The sequence below is a fragment of the Diospyros lotus genome, chromosome 7 (assembly GCF_014633365.1).
Source record: "Diospyros lotus cultivar Yz01 chromosome 7, ASM1463336v1, whole genome shotgun sequence".
Lineage (NCBI taxonomy): Eukaryota > Viridiplantae > Streptophyta > Magnoliopsida > Ericales > Ebenaceae > Diospyros > Diospyros lotus.
Genome location: NC_068344.1, coordinates 33,779,777 through 33,795,411, shown reverse-complemented (window position 1 = coordinate 33,795,411; position 15,635 = coordinate 33,779,777). Strand labels below are relative to the sequence as shown.

At 36.9% G+C, this 15,635-nt stretch overlaps 2 protein-coding genes across 2 annotated transcripts; both read right to left on the bottom strand.

The window, feature by feature from the left end:
- Positions 1-280: 280 nt before the first annotated feature.
- Positions 281-4,718, bottom strand: LOC127806916 (heme oxygenase 1, chloroplastic). The gene is made up of 4 exons (XM_052344513.1): positions 4,134-4,718; positions 1,446-1,669; positions 752-859; positions 281-554 (listed from the first exon to the last, which is right to left on the bottom strand). Exons 1-4 carry the CDS (start codon positions 4,513-4,515, stop codon positions 462-464), a joined length of 807 nt encoding a protein of 268 aa, XP_052200473.1. The 5' UTR covers positions 4,516-4,718; the 3' UTR covers positions 281-461.
- A 4,213-nt stretch (positions 4,719-8,931) lies between these two features.
- On the bottom strand, positions 8,932-11,759 carry LOC127805798 (SPX domain-containing protein 1-like). Its single transcript, XM_052342583.1, has 3 exons — positions 11,338-11,759; positions 10,197-10,323; positions 8,932-9,598 (listed from the first exon to the last, which is right to left on the bottom strand). Exons 1-3 carry the CDS (start codon positions 11,623-11,625, stop codon positions 9,162-9,164), a joined length of 852 nt encoding a protein of 283 aa, XP_052198543.1. The 5' UTR covers positions 11,626-11,759; the 3' UTR covers positions 8,932-9,161.
- Between the last annotated feature and the right edge of the window lie 3,876 nt (positions 11,760-15,635).

Genomic DNA, 15,635 nt, shown 5'->3' with positions numbered 1-15,635 from the left:
TATAGTAGGAACTCTAAGTTGCTCTTAATCCCGAAAACTGAACAATATTTTGAACCTTCTAACTCCACTTGTAAAAAAGAAAAGAGGATGCAATGGAGATTAGCAATTTATTAAACGAATCAAGAAAGCTTACACATATGTATATGGAGAGAGAGAGAGAGAGAGAGAGAGAGAGAGAGAGAGAGAGAGAGAGAGAGAGAGGATCTGTATAAATAACTGAAGTTTTGCAGGCAATTTATACCATAAGTTGCAGCATATAAACAAATTAGCTCCCCAATCATTACAATATCAATCATTCAAATATATAACAAAGGGGCAATATGTCAATTCTTGATGAAAGATTACATCTTTAGATTCTGTTTATACACGGTAAATGGAAGCTTAAAATAAACATATGTTAAAGCTTGTGCTGTGACTTACACAAGTTAGAAGTACATGATACCAGTTGCACTGTTAGTGCATCATGACAATATTAAACGGAGGATATCTCCCGAGAACTTGAATGACTTCTCTGTTTCTTCCAAACAATGGTTCTTCTCCTCTCTAGTCCAGCTCTGAGAGAACCCCAAATATTAATAGTAGAAACCAGTAACTGAACAGGTGAATTGACTTAATATGAAAAAAGGCGTCCCTTTGGAACGGGTTCCCCGCTTTATAACGGTAGGAGAGGGTCATATTAATATGAAAAAGGGAGAAACAATTGGAGAAACATTGAGGGAAAGGATAAGAATAACAGCACAAGGAGAACTACCTCAGCAACTCTGTTCAGCTTCTCCCTCACATTCTGCAACAACTGGGAAAGGTCACCATTCCATTTGTAGAATTCTAACTCCTTCTTGTTCAGTATCTTTTCAGCTACCTGTGATAGCATACCAAAAGAATTCTACATTAAACCAAGAAACTTGGAAATTCGCTGCATCTATAATTAGATGCCCAAATAAATTTAAGACACTTGGGCAACAAGGGCAGGTAAACATTGCATCTGAACCACATGAATTCTAGCTCACCAATTATTTCTATCTATGGTCTTATGTTCACCAAATGGTCAACAAAAATAAATAAATAAATGCAGATGCAACAGATGCAGTAAAACAGTTGTGCAATATCTGAAGCACACTAGAACCTTCTGGCTTTTGGATCAACCCCCGAGGCCTATTTCACTTGTAATGTTGTTATCGTAATACTTTGTTCCTTCACATGAACGAAGGAAATAGCTTTTACCTGTACCACGGTATGTATAATGTAATTTAACTGCATATCAGATGCTCCCATGGTAAGTAAATGCACAGTCGAAAACAATTTTACAAACTGACGTGTTTAATGCATAAAGGCCAAAAGACCTTAGAGTTATAGTGGAAACAGCCCCTGCATGAAAAAAAAAAAGTTGTTTCAAAAGAAATGGTTAACGCTCCTAATTCTTATGATTTTCCAAGCTGAATATATACCTTTTTCCCTATCATTCGACCTCCAGCAGAGTGGGCAAAGTATATATTATAGAAGTGGCAAATGAAAGCTTGAGGATCCTTCTCTGCTAATTCCTCAAGATAGTTGGCATAGCTAACACCAGGAGATGACGGCTCGGGAATGGTATGACCTTGCTCTTTAAACCATTCTAAGTCTTTTGCCAGACTTTCTGACCTTTCCAATCCTGTGTTTCTGAACTCGGCATCTGTGGAGAGATACCAACGAAAACAATTCTCAGGCTTCTAGCCCACTTAAGAATGATACTCATGAAGAATGCACAGATACATATTCACTGACCAGGTAATCTGTATGCCAGCCCTATATTTTATTTTATTTTTAAACTTTCAACTTGCAGAACAATTTGGAAAATTATCATCTAATCGCTTTGTTGTGAAAGAGAGTTTGCTAACTTTACCATAAGGTAAGTCATTAGTGTCCTAATAACTCTGTTTATATCAATATTCCTGCAGCCCCAATCCTCGTATACAGAGTTTTTCTGTTTCATAAGTATCTCGAGTGTGAAGCTGAGGTAAATTTCAAGCATACTTATCTAACTAAAGTAATTAGGGTCTATTATATTCAGTCAAGAATAAAGAAAGCAATTTTATCAGTGAGTAATTTTTTTCTCCGGTTTGTTTATTGCTCTTACTCATTTCAATTAAAAACCTGATCCAAGAAATTCTACCGATTAAAGAAGGTTTGAACTGGATAGGAGACAATCATTTGTATAGGCAGTTGATTCGTGTACCCAATATTGCTTCCGTTGCTGATAAAGAAGGGCTCTGCAGCAAAAGACTCCCTCTACATGCCCTAATTTGTTTAGAGTCGTCAGTTCAGAGTAGGAATTGTACTACTTGAAGGAAGTAGTTTGGGTAATAAAACTTCTCAAATGTTTGATGTCTGGGTAACAAACAGAAAACAATTCCGTTTGTTCTTAATACAACTATCATGATTCTTAGGGGGATTAAAATATAAATAGGCAAGCCCAACCAAAAACCTTTAGCGAGCCCAAAGCTTGGATTTCCTACCATTTCCAACTGTCAAGAGACAACTCTTGCCTTGAGTTTGATATTGTGAAGGTAATCTGTCAATGCAACAATCCAGAAAAAGGGTGCCCTGGCGAATGAGGCAAGGTGTGAAAATCGAGACAGGGTTGTCTTTATACACAACCTTACTCTTGCTTTGCAAAGAGGCTGTTTTCATAACTTGAACCCATGATGATCTTCCAGTCAAAAAGGAACAACCTTACCGTTGCTACCAAGATTCGCCATCGTATCAATTCAAAAAATTAAGAAAAATAAAAATGTGTAACCTTTTGAAGCTTTCAACTTTCATGGGCAACATTTACAAAATGTCTGCATAACTCGTAGTATGATAAGTAAAGGAGAAAAGGGGGGAAATCCTAGTACCAATGAGGGTTCTAAAGGGTGCAACAAAAAAGGGGTTAACAGGGGAAGAGAAAAAAAGAATATTGCAACTAATTTTTTTCATAGAAACTTTAGCCTGGTAAACAACTTAAAATAAAGACCTATTGCCTTTGTTTGTCAACAATCAAACATTCCAAAATGTTGAATGTTAAGTTTAAAAAAGAAAAGGCATCACTGGTGTGGCTCGCTACTTTGTAAGGGTCAAGATACGGTTGTTTTTGTACTCAACCCCACCTTTATTCTGCAAATGTTGCCTACTATGATCAAAATTATTTCAACTAGCATATTGAGGAACTAATAGACAGAATTTCCCTTTCTGGTCAATTTTTTAAGGTTTAAGTATCACGCCATGTTGTCTCTTGTTTGCTCCGAATCAGGCTTCCTCTGCCCTTCCTACACTCTCCCACCACCGCCCCCCACACCGCCCCCCCCCCCCCCCCCACCCCCCCCCCCAAAAAAAAAAAAATATAGAAAAAGGAAGAAATTGGTGACAGATGACCTCTTAAGAAGAAAATGTAAAACCAAGTGCATAACAGCTTCATAGATCAACTGATAGCAACATTGTCACAAGTTCACAGTCAAATTAAACTCAAGAATACGATTTAACGATCAATAGCAGAACCCCCCCCCCCCCCCCCCCCCAAAAAAAAAAAAAAAAAAAAAAAAGAAGAAGAAGAAGCAAAAGAATATTAGACATCTGAACACACGATAGTACCTGAAATGAGAAAAAACCATACCACCGGATACCATAGATTCAACCTTTTCATCTATCAAGGGCATTGATACATGAAAACAACAGCCAACTCTCTGACTTGCAACTCCCCAGCAACTAAAGATTCACTTAAAAGAGACATCTCAACACAAAACCTTAAGAATAAGCTTCTGAAATCTTAACCGAAACTAGCCAAGTGACATCCAACAAGTAAAGCAAGAACATTAACATAAGCCAAAACAAACACCAAAGAATCAGCAAGAAAACACCAGAAAATATGCACCAAAAACTCTATGACAAAAAACCACCAAAAAAGCAAGATTAAAAGTTTACCTTTTCCAAATAACCACCAAAAGAGCAAGTCTCAAAGCTCACTTATCCAAATGAGTATCAGAAAAGTAAGATTTGAAGTATATTTACGGTTAGAAGAAACACAGGTCTCAAAACAATGAATTTTGTATTGTTTTGAATAAATTCTATGACAAGATGAACTAATTCAAATTTAATCTGGGTTCAACCATAACACTTACATTCAGGAAAAGGAGGTTTTTCCACGATCTGCTCGAGCGTATCGTACACTAATTTGCTGTCAACAAGAAACCTCAAGTACCCATCAACAGACGGCTCCCACTTGGCCAGTGCCGGACCTTCAGCCTCCTTCTCCCCATCCTTAGCCTGGTCTCTGGTATGCAACTTCATGGCCACAAACCTCATCTCCTCCACGAACCCCTTGGCCTCTCCCGGAAACCGCTTCCGGGGCTTCTCCGCCGCCGTCGTCGCCGATACCAGCACCACCATCTTCTTCTTTGAATTCATCCTCACGGAATTGGGTGCTCCGAAGAGCTTCTTGGGCCTGAACTGGGTCTTGCTGAAAAGGGGCTGGGATTGGGATATGGGTGTGATTGAAGCCATATCCCCAAGCAAAGCAACAGCCTTTGGGAAGATTCCTGAGAGAGAGAGTGAGAAGAGAAAGTTTCTTGAGTGCAAGAAACGTCTGCCTTTAAAATGTCCGATCAGAATTCTTGATTCTTGAAGCCACAGCGATGTTTGTATATATAGAATAAATATGCAAACGGGTTCACAGCATGGGTCTTATGTTTCTTGTTCTTCCATGGATAGGTTTTCTTGCTTTATTTATGGGGGTGTGTTCCTCCTCACGCTCCTCAGGTTGGGATTTTTACACTTTGTCTCACTAGTTTCTTAAAATAACAATTAGCCCCGTTCTCATTTGTGTCACACACTTCCATTGTAATATAATGTGTAGACAAATTGTATTTAGCTTGCATCTTAGAGTCTTCAGCAAATTGAACCAGAGAAGACGAGTAAACCCGTTCCATAATTTGATACAAAATTATGTAGACAAATTTAAACAAATGTTATATATATATATATACATATATACACAATAACCTGCAAAATAGGAACTTAATGGGTATAAGTGCCAAAATCCAAACTTTAGGGTCCCAAGTGAGATTCTCGTTTATACGATCCGGAAAGCTTTGGTGGGGGATAGCGGCCCCACGGAGGCTGACCATCAGATTAGACGACGGCGTTTCGGGTTTATAAAGTGGAAACGCTGTCGTTTGGGTTTGTCTTGGGTTTAGTAACTTGTGGACTGTAGAGTGTGGACGCTGAGTTGGCATTCTCGGTACCATGAATTCGGAAAGAACGAGAGACGAAGTGAGCAAAATTATTGAACGGTTTGGATTAAAATAATCGCTTGTCCCCCAAAAATAATTGAATGGCAAGCAATAAATATATTATATTTTATATTTAATGAAATATTTTAAAAATTTTATATTTTAAAATATTTTATTGATGAATAAAGATATCTGAATTTTAGGATTAGATAATTAATTAAGCATTAATAAATATATTTTATTTTCTAATAAAATATACATAGTTTGGTTCAATTTATTACTATTATTTATTTTATAGAATTGGGTTGGTTTGTAAATTTTGATGAAAAAAATGATAAACTAAACAGCAAACCATTATAGATATTGTTCGACTCGGGGTTGATCGGATTAGTTGCAGTGGTGATGGGGTGTTGTGATTCGACGATTTGTGTAGTTGAGAATGACTAGCATTTGCAAGCACTCTGACTTTTAAATCAATATGTATTGGAAATGCTTTAAGTATTAGTCAGGGCGGGAAAAAACATATATTGACTTGTAATCAGATTAATTTAAATAAAAATGAAGGTATTTTATGTATCTCCAACCATCATCAAAAGATAGAGAGTCAAAATATATGATAGTGATAATGATCATTCTTTAGGATCTTGGGTTTGATAAGAATCAAGACACGGATTATTCGGAGTTGATGGAATTTGTTATTGACAAAAGAATTTAAATTTAAATAGTAATATTATCTGAGTTCTTGGGGCAAGATCTAATCTGGAACCAGACTAGGTGCCAAGCGTCTAGGCGCGGCCCAATGAATGAGTACAGTCTACGTATTAAATAATATAATATATGAACATTAAAAAAAATGTCATTTTAGATGCACGATGATAAAATTAATATGGCATTATGAGTAAATTTAGGAATGTTATCTCATAAGCATTTATATTTTTGAGCCATTATATGTTAATTTGTTCATGCAATGCTATATATATATATATATATATAACTGGACAGTGTATTTTGAAGTCATAGGCGGCATTTGATTGATTTACCCAGTTACCTCTATAAATCCGACCAACTTTGAGAGCCACTGAACTGATCGCCATACATAGTCAAGAAAGCATCAAGAAAATTAATCTGGGTGATAGAGAGAGAGTCAGCTGAGAAGAAGTCTGATGAATGATGCCTCAGACGTTAACGACGAAGGAGAAGCAAATGATAATCCGCCGTCTCCCACAGCGGCGGCCGAGTTTAATGATTTTCTATCGGATTTGATTATGGGGTAATAATTAATTGATTTTCTTGATTTCATGCATCAAATTAATAGCCACCTCTGATCAGATATATGTTTAATTAGTTTATTCAAGAATTCATGCTTATATATATATATATATGATATTGCTTTCTTCCCTTTTTCTCAGCAACCAAACAAAACGTCCGAAATCTTAAATTGGCTAAATCCTATGACCCAAAAAGAAGCTTTCTTGAAGATTCTCCTTTTCTTGTTCTTGGTTTTCTTTGAATAAATTGTAGCGATCTTTGTAAAGAAAATGTGTTTATACATAAAAATACACATACATACATGTATATATAGACAGGGTAATGCTCGCTGCATTTAAGAAGAAGAAAAACATATGTATTTTTATGTGGAGTTAGGTTACTTGCAGCTAACTTGCAATTTTTCGTTTATTTTTTAATTAACAATGACTTCTTTTTATTAATTAATTATTAACAATAACACCATTGTCCTAGGAATAAAAAAGTGATTGATTATTTAAAATCGTGACGAGAATAAGAGGATTAAGAAGGGTCTTTAATCTCATTCGTCTAAATTTTATCTATATCTTGAAAGATTTATTGTCATTTTATTATTACCGTTATTTTTAAAAATATATATAAATATAATTTTAAATTTTAGAAGTAAATAACCCCTAGATGAAGAAAAAGATTGCATATTTATACGACATTTTCTCATTCTTGGAACAAGATAGAAACCATAATGGGAATGACTTGGTGCATGGGCTTAAAAGCTGTGATGTATTTCTCATCAAGTTCACATTGACATGCCAATTTCTTCTTGTCTTCTTCCCCATGGCAGAGACTCATCTGAGAGTGAAAGCCAGGCTTCTGCTGGCGGAAACAGAAACAGAGACACAGCGTTTGAATTCTGGAACGGAATAGGAACCTTTCTCTTTGAGACAGAACTCACAGCCAGTGATGTTGCAGTTGAACATGGCTGCATGCTCCTCATTCCCGCAGAAACAGCCTCGGCCTATTTCCCTCCCCACGACACGATCAGACAGGAACTGCTGATCTCTGACAGCGCAGGCAGCGGCGACTGGCATATGACAGTCGACTACCATCCTGCAAAACAAGCCTTGGTCCTGAAAGGCGGGTGGAGGGGCTTCGTGGCATGGCACGGGCTGGCAGCCATGGACAGGATCCGCTTCTACCTGCCTTTCGAGCGCGCCAACAACCGGCATTACCTGATTCAATTCGTAAGAAGACAGGAAACTGAGGTGAGAGCCCCTCCTGTGTTCCACCGGGAGAATTTCCTGTTCCAGGTGCATCTTTTCCCCCGCCACAATGGGCTGTTCTTGCTTCTTCCCAAGGAAGAAGCAGCGCAACATTTCCATTTACGTAGGGTGCCTATGACACTGAGGTTTAGCGATGCCCGGAACAAGAACTGGCAGATGTTGATCAGGTTCTCTAAGGAAGACGATGGCTATGTGTTCGAGCAGGATAAGATAATCAAGTTCGTTAAAGAGTACGGTTTGGGAGCCATGGATGTCATCAAGTTCTACAGACCTCGCCTTCCCATAGAGCCGAGGCACTATCTGATTGACTTCGGGAGATTTGAGGGTCCTGGAAGCAGCAGGGTGATGGATCACAGAAAGAATTAGAGGATTCTCTATCTACACTTGGTTTGCTTCTGATTTTGTTTTCGAGCTTTTACAAAAATGTGTCCTAACGGGGCCTTGCCTATGCAGAAATGAGGCAATGCTTGATGAATGCATGTGTGCATTGTTGACACTAATGGCCTTTTCTTCTGCATTGCATAGGAATGCTGGGAATTCATGTTATCGGAGAAACAAGAGTTCGCAGAAGAAGAAGACAAGGATTGGAATGTGAAACTGAGAGGCTATGCGAATGTAAACAGGTGGAGGGGAAGACGTTTGCTGATCATAGGCACAATCTTCAATAATTCATCTCAATTTTTTAACTTTATAAGATCCAGTAATGCTAGGATTGGATCACACACTGCTAACAAAAATCAAGGGAAAAGATGACATAAAAAATTAGTAAGATGGTTTGGCCATTATTGCAATAAAAGAACAATCTATTAAATTAATCAACATACAGGTTTTCATGAAAAAATTTAAAAAACTCTCCCAATTTTTATGTCTTCAGATAATTAGTCGCTTGCACTCCAAAAATTCTAATTATCTATTTGATCATGAGACTCGCTTTATAGACAATAGGTAACGACTTCCACAAGATATCTCTACTCAATACAATATTACTAAAAGACATTTTCTGTCAGACTATGTTTACCAAATAAACTCCTATCAATCTCCATTTAATTTGAATTTCAAGAGCTATTTAACAAATGAAACTAGTTTATTTGGAGAAGACTAACAAAGTTATATTGGATGCCACCAATGAAGATTTGAAGAAATAATGGGGAAAAAGACAACAGTTCAGAACAAGATAAAGACTCTTATCACTTCAAATATTAGCAAGGTTGAAGGTTCATTCATAATCACACAGAACTAATTCCTTCTTAGAAGTGAAGTTGGTAAGAGATTTGCTCGTTTTACATCGGGGTTAGTATCTATTATATGCATAAAAAACAAAAATAAAACTACAGATGTGATAACATTTGTGTGTATATATATATATATTCTAGTTTCCGTTGAGAAAATCTAACTATTTGGCTAATTGTTCCAGAACTGGAATATTGTTCCATGTTTCCTCTAATCCGGTAATCTGCAGCGGTGGCAATGAGAAAGCACTCACAGTTGAGCTTTTACTCCGAATTTCCTTCAAAACCCGCATCGCCGAGATGGTACTTTTCATGTATAAGCTCTCTATGTACTCAATCTCTGCAAGTTCTTTGGGAACTCTGAGGAGACCATGGTTCTCGGTGGTGGTAGAAGTTGAATGTTCATTCCCATCAACTGCTTCAGTTAAAGTTGCGGGTTCATTCATGGGGAAGAGGTGATCGAGCAGCATCTCGCACTCTTTCACAAGCTTGTATAGCAAATCTGTGGTGAAAAAGGGCTGCTGCAAGACCTTTCCAATGAAAGGTGAGCGGATGAGAGCTCCAGTTCTTTTATCATACTTCTTGAGTATCTTCACCAATCCTGTCAAGAGCATGTAAAGGTCAATATAAATCAGTTTATACCATTCAATGCAAGACAACACTGCAAACAAGAGTTTCATTCATAATAGGGACAGTAAAATTACATGTAGAAGTGATTACACTTTGTGTGTTAGGCATTTAAATCAGGATGAGGATCGAACTTTTTGATAGTAGAAGAGAAATTTGAGAAAATAAAAGAAAAAGAAAAAGAGAGCAAATACACCACAATTCTGGTCGCTGACCAAGTGATTTTGCGGGGTCAACACATCTCTTATGGCTTAATTTGATCTAAGTTCCTTATATTATGAACCAAAAGAAAGCAGTTCATAGCACAAAGAACCAAGTTATAATATATCATTTTTTACCTCAATGCCAAATTATTTGCCTTTTCTTGTGATACAACAAATTTACTCGAAACCAAACTCAAAAGTGATCGTATCGACCACTTCAATTTCTAAGACCAGTTATCATCCGGATATCCATTCAAGCCCCAACTTTACACCAACGTCTGGCTCGACAAGTGCTCTCATATGAGAACCATCCTTAAGTACTAAATTACAAACAGGACTCCACAGAAGAAGATGGAAATGAGTAGTTACCAGTATAGTTAAGAGCACTGTAGTTCTCCAACAAAACCATCTCTCCATGGAAGTCTACAATCTCCCTCCGTATCTTCATTGTCTCTTCAGTCAAATCTTTGGCCTTTGCAACTCTATCTTGCAAGTCCTGTACCCCGACCACCAGAACAAAAAACAATACTCTTCTTAGTAAAGAAGAAAACCCCAAAAACACGGCCAGCACTATGAGCTTCACATTATGCTAAATCACGACAGCAATTCACAGCAACGTAAAACTGTGTGAGAGTTTTTAAATTTCTTGACACACCATGACAGAATGTGATTATTAAGTTTGAAAATCTTGAAAACAGATTTTTCCACCACTGGGAACTCCTGTATTCCTCATTTTCTATTATGGGTAACTCGAACTACTCTCTCTAACTCTAGAATTGTATTCATATGTCATGCATATTATTGGTTTTCTATATTACAATTGAGTAGGAAACTGCCAATATATATATATATATATATATACATATATTTTTGTGGGTCCACTAAATTACAAGGGAACCTGTACCGTACTTTTACAATTATAAGTCATTTGTATAGATAAGTCTACATATATTCTAGTCGGTCGATTATTTTTTTATCTACGATCTTGTACTTTTTAGAGCTAGAGCAAGATTTACATCAGCAATAGACAATAATAGTTCTACACACCTTGTCGCCGCCATAGTTTGAAGTTTGAACCTTTGAACACATAACACTACTCTTTGTTCCAAAAAAAGGCATATATACAAGTGGAATGAGTTTATCTAACGAACCATATGCCGGTCAACAATAACAGTACAGCCAACTTTGGCATATTCCTCAAGGGCAGGGTGTGCCAGTTGCCAAAGCAGAGGGATGATAATGCAGTTGCTCAAGTGCCATATGTCACCAACGGTGGAGAAAATATTCAATGTAACTATAATATTATATTATTATAATCTCGGCATATTTATATTTATGCGATAATTTAAAAATAACATAAGATTATTTCAATAAATTAAAAAAAAAAAGGCGCCCACTGCGCACTTTAGCGTAGGGGCACTCTGGGTCGAACTATCTACTAGCAGCGATTACGGCATATTCCTAATGGAAGATCAAATGAAAAATGAATTAGTTCGGACAGAACAGGTACCTTCAATCTGATGATATACTCCTCCTCCTTCTCGACGAAGAAGGCGTTGAATTTTTCGATCTCGCCCTCCAGCAGCTCGATGAAATCGACCTCCTCCTTGGTCATGTCGTTCGCGGCCGTGTCTCCGCTGGCGTCCGCGGCGGAATCCAGGCGGGGCCTCTTGGCGGCCCTGGGGTTGGGCTGGATGAGCTTGAGGCGCTTCTTGAGGTCCTTGTAGGACAGGAACTTGTCCCTCCACTCCGGCAGAGTCTCCTCGATCTGGTTGCTCAGGCTCTTGCCGAACTTCATCCCACAGAAAGGAAAATGAAGGAAACTGGGAGAGAAAGTTATGGAAAGTGAAGGAAAGTAGTGGGAGAGGGGGAGAGCAGTTGAGGGGGAAGGCGATGATATAACTGATGACAGGGGCACAGCATATGCGGGGGCTTAAAGCGCGAATATTCTTTCAGAGTATATCTCTTGGTTTTATTCCGTTTTGGAGAGAAGCCAATTTCCTTCTTATTATATATATATATATATATATATATATTTTTTTTTTTTTTGTGGTGTTTATTATGCGGCGCCGAGTCGCCACATTGCAGCAAACGGCTCGAAGCCGGTCATTTTTATATCATTTTCAGTTTATTTTTAACATTTTATTTTTTTATAATATTCTGTTTAGGAAAACAAACCATTTATGAACCCAAATGTTAAAAAATAAATTATCTGAAAACAAACCATTTTAGTGGCTAAAGCAATTGGCTTGAGACATGCGATGCCAAGCCAAAGCCAAAGCCAAAGCCAAAGGGGAGGGGAAGTTGAGGAGGCATAATTCCAGGGCACGTGGAATATGCGTGCCATGTGGGCAATCGAGTGGGTCCATTTTCACCTTCCAGCGCCAATTTCAAATGAGAGTACTTTCCTGAGTGTTCCAGCCCTAAGATTCGGATCCCCATTGGGTATATGCTGAAAACTAACTAGTCCTTGGCTGGAGCCTAGCCTGGTGGGGCTTTTTTGGAAACACAAAGACCACTATTATTTTTGGCAGGGGTGGGTATTTTTGAGATTTTAGCCTCCCCAAATTCCTCCAATCAAGAACCCTAATTCTCAAGTTTGGTACATCCAATCTAGTGGGAGCTTCCCATCAAGGGGCATCAATGCCATTTTCCTCTTATCCCTTCTTTTTAGTTTTTCTAAAATTAGACAAGACAACTGTCGGTGATGTTTCGCTCATTCAATTATCTCGTGTCTTTTAAAAAGTAAGAGAATATTACTGAGAATATTACAACACGCGTAGTATTTTGAATATCTTACTACAAGTTAAGTTGGTATGATGCACATAATCGGAAACATCATGTTGTTTTGTTATATATGTTATCTGTCAACGTCAAAACACAAAGACACATGTACGATTATTTTTAAGATTATCATATGCCTATTTTTTATTTTAAAATATCTATTGAGGTGGCACGCACTTTTTGTGACATGACTAGAAAAAACATTATGCGATTCAAATAATCGAAATAGTTGAATTTTAAATTATAAAGTGAAAACACTAAATCTTTTTGTCTTTTGTCACCTGTGATCTTACCATACCAATAAAGTCTTTAAGATTTTAATATTTCTACGTCTATTCTTTTAATTATCCAAAGCAAATTAGAAAAGAAATGTAAAAAGCAAATATTGATAGAAATAATAAGAAATCTTTGGGGTCTTGGCTTCTTTCAAGAAGATCCAGAAAAGAAGGCTATAATTATGGAATTAGCAGAGATATTTACGGGTTGAGAGTTGAAGAAGAAGGGGAGAAGGAAAGAGAGTTGTGGCATATTCCAAATGGGTTCTTTTTTTGTGCCAAAAGCCCCACTTATATTACATCAATGTTACCAATTCTATTTCATATCCTTTCCTAGCTAGCCAGCTAGCTAATCATCAACCACCAACTAACTAGTTTTAATACCCAAGATTTCTCCTCCTTTCTCTAAGATAGGGACAATTTTAACCTACAACTAGTAATTAACAAAGACCCAATAACAAGATCGGACCGAGTTAGTCTAGCTTGATCTGTTTGGTTCCAAAATCAATTGGAATTTTAATTGAAATGTCATATCCATGAGAATTGGATTAATTTTAAGTTTAGTTTGAGCATAGTTTAACTCGGCTTATGGGCACCCCTAATTTTAGTAATCAAATAAATAGTTGATTAGGTTGGATTTGAATTGGTGTATAAAACAATGTGACAATGTGTTTAATTAAGCAACAAATTTAAATTATCATTAGCAAAGGTCTGATTCTTGATGCTTCTACAGTATCCCTGTGTGCAAAGGCATATGCCATAGAGAAATGCCTCTACTTTGTTCCCAGCTTTTGTCTCATATCCTCTCCTTGGGGCCATCTTCCAATCCAGACAGTATCACATTTGTTGTTCTTTTTGAGAGTTCAGTGTCCAGTTTCTCGAATACTGCCAAACACCAAGTTATTGAGTTCATAGCTACTTTCTATAATTTGCACATTATTACAAAAATGAAGAAAAATTAACATAAAATTACTCACAATTTCATGAATATTACAACTTAATTGGATGGACAAGTATGGTCTTAGCAATTATATTATATATATGCCTCCCAGTAGTCCATCAATAATGACATTATTAGCCTATTCTTCTTTGCCTAGTTTATATTTTCATCTTCTATACACTAATAAATATCTTATTATTTGATATTATAATAATAATAATAATAATAATAATAATAATAATAATAATAATAATAGTGACAATGAGACAGGATGATTTGGGAGCAAGCGAGATCAGATCTACAATTACAAGATTAAAGGCCAGCTAAGAAGTCATGAGGGCTCATATAAATTGGTCAGACCCATTCAATATAATGTGAAATCCAAGCCCATTGTTGCCCATGCAGGCTAGGACAGGTTGTTGATTGGTTGGGCCCAAAAGCTAATTAATTTGGAACCATAAAGATAAAATTGTGTAGACTATACGCCACTATAACAAAAATGATTTGTTGAGGCATTTTTTTAGGACATTTTTTAGAAAATGTTCTTTAAAATATCATTTTAATGCACAATCTAAAAAAGTGCTCAATATATTAACTTTAATGAGGCACAACAATTAAGTGTCCTATAAAATACCATTTTAAGGCATAATTTAAAGAAGTGTCCCAATAAAACAATTCTAATAAGACACGATAATAAAATGCCCTAATAGACAAATATAAGTGTTTTAATAGATAAATCTAATAGGACAGAATTTTCGAAATGCCCCATTAAAATAAGTGCCTCAATACGTTTTTGAGGCATTTATAAGTGCCTCAATACGTTTTTGTGGCACAATTACACAAGACATTATTATTAGTGCCTTAATAGTTAAAATGCCCCAATAAACTATCTATTAAAATATTTTTAAATACCTCTTAATTCAAAATTTGTTGTAGTACTTAAGTCGTTGTGCCTTTGAATCAAAACGAAGAATAACTCATTTGAAACGTAGGCAACACTTGGTGTGCACGTTATCTTGATTGAATTCAATGAGAGCCCCCCCACCTTGTGTTTCTCTTCTTGACCTAGCCCTTTAATGTTCTAGGCAAGGTGCAGTCTTCTTGTAGCCAGGTCTAGGGTAAGCAAGAGAAGAAAGAAAAGCATTGTGTGGACTCATGAAATTTCATTCCAACTGCCCAATTTTTATGGGGAATAACTGCAGTGATGACCCAATTTTATTGAATTCCAAACTGTTGGTAGCAGCTCCTATCATACTTACTGCAGGCACCACTAAATTATTGCAATACCCATTTGCCAGGGTGAAGTGGTACCATAGTCTCCCATTGTGTAGGGTCCATTTATCAAAGAAAAAAAAAAGGAATACATTTAATAACAGTAAAATATATTACATCTGACATATGTAATTTCTAGGTGTGACCCATCCCGATAATAAAGAAATTCAGTTGTACTTAGAACTGAGTCGAGTTTAAATTCATATAAAACTCAAATATCGAGACATTGAAATTGTTGAACAAAATTGTGAAATTGGGAGTTGTATGAAACAATATGTACACGTGACGCACAAATTGGGGAGTCAGTTTGAATGGTTTGAGCACTGGCTTTTCAAACTGTTCTAGTAATAAATATGGAGCACAGAGGGCTTAGCTGTTAGGGACCTCTCTCGAAGCATGGTAGTAGTTAAATAGCCAAGGGAAGAGAAGAGAAGACCCAAATGGAAAATGGCACTTTGGAGGATGAACGAAGCCAGCCTCTTGACTGTCCCTCTCCTACTACTAAATTTTGGTCAAATAATTAATGCTTGTTATTGC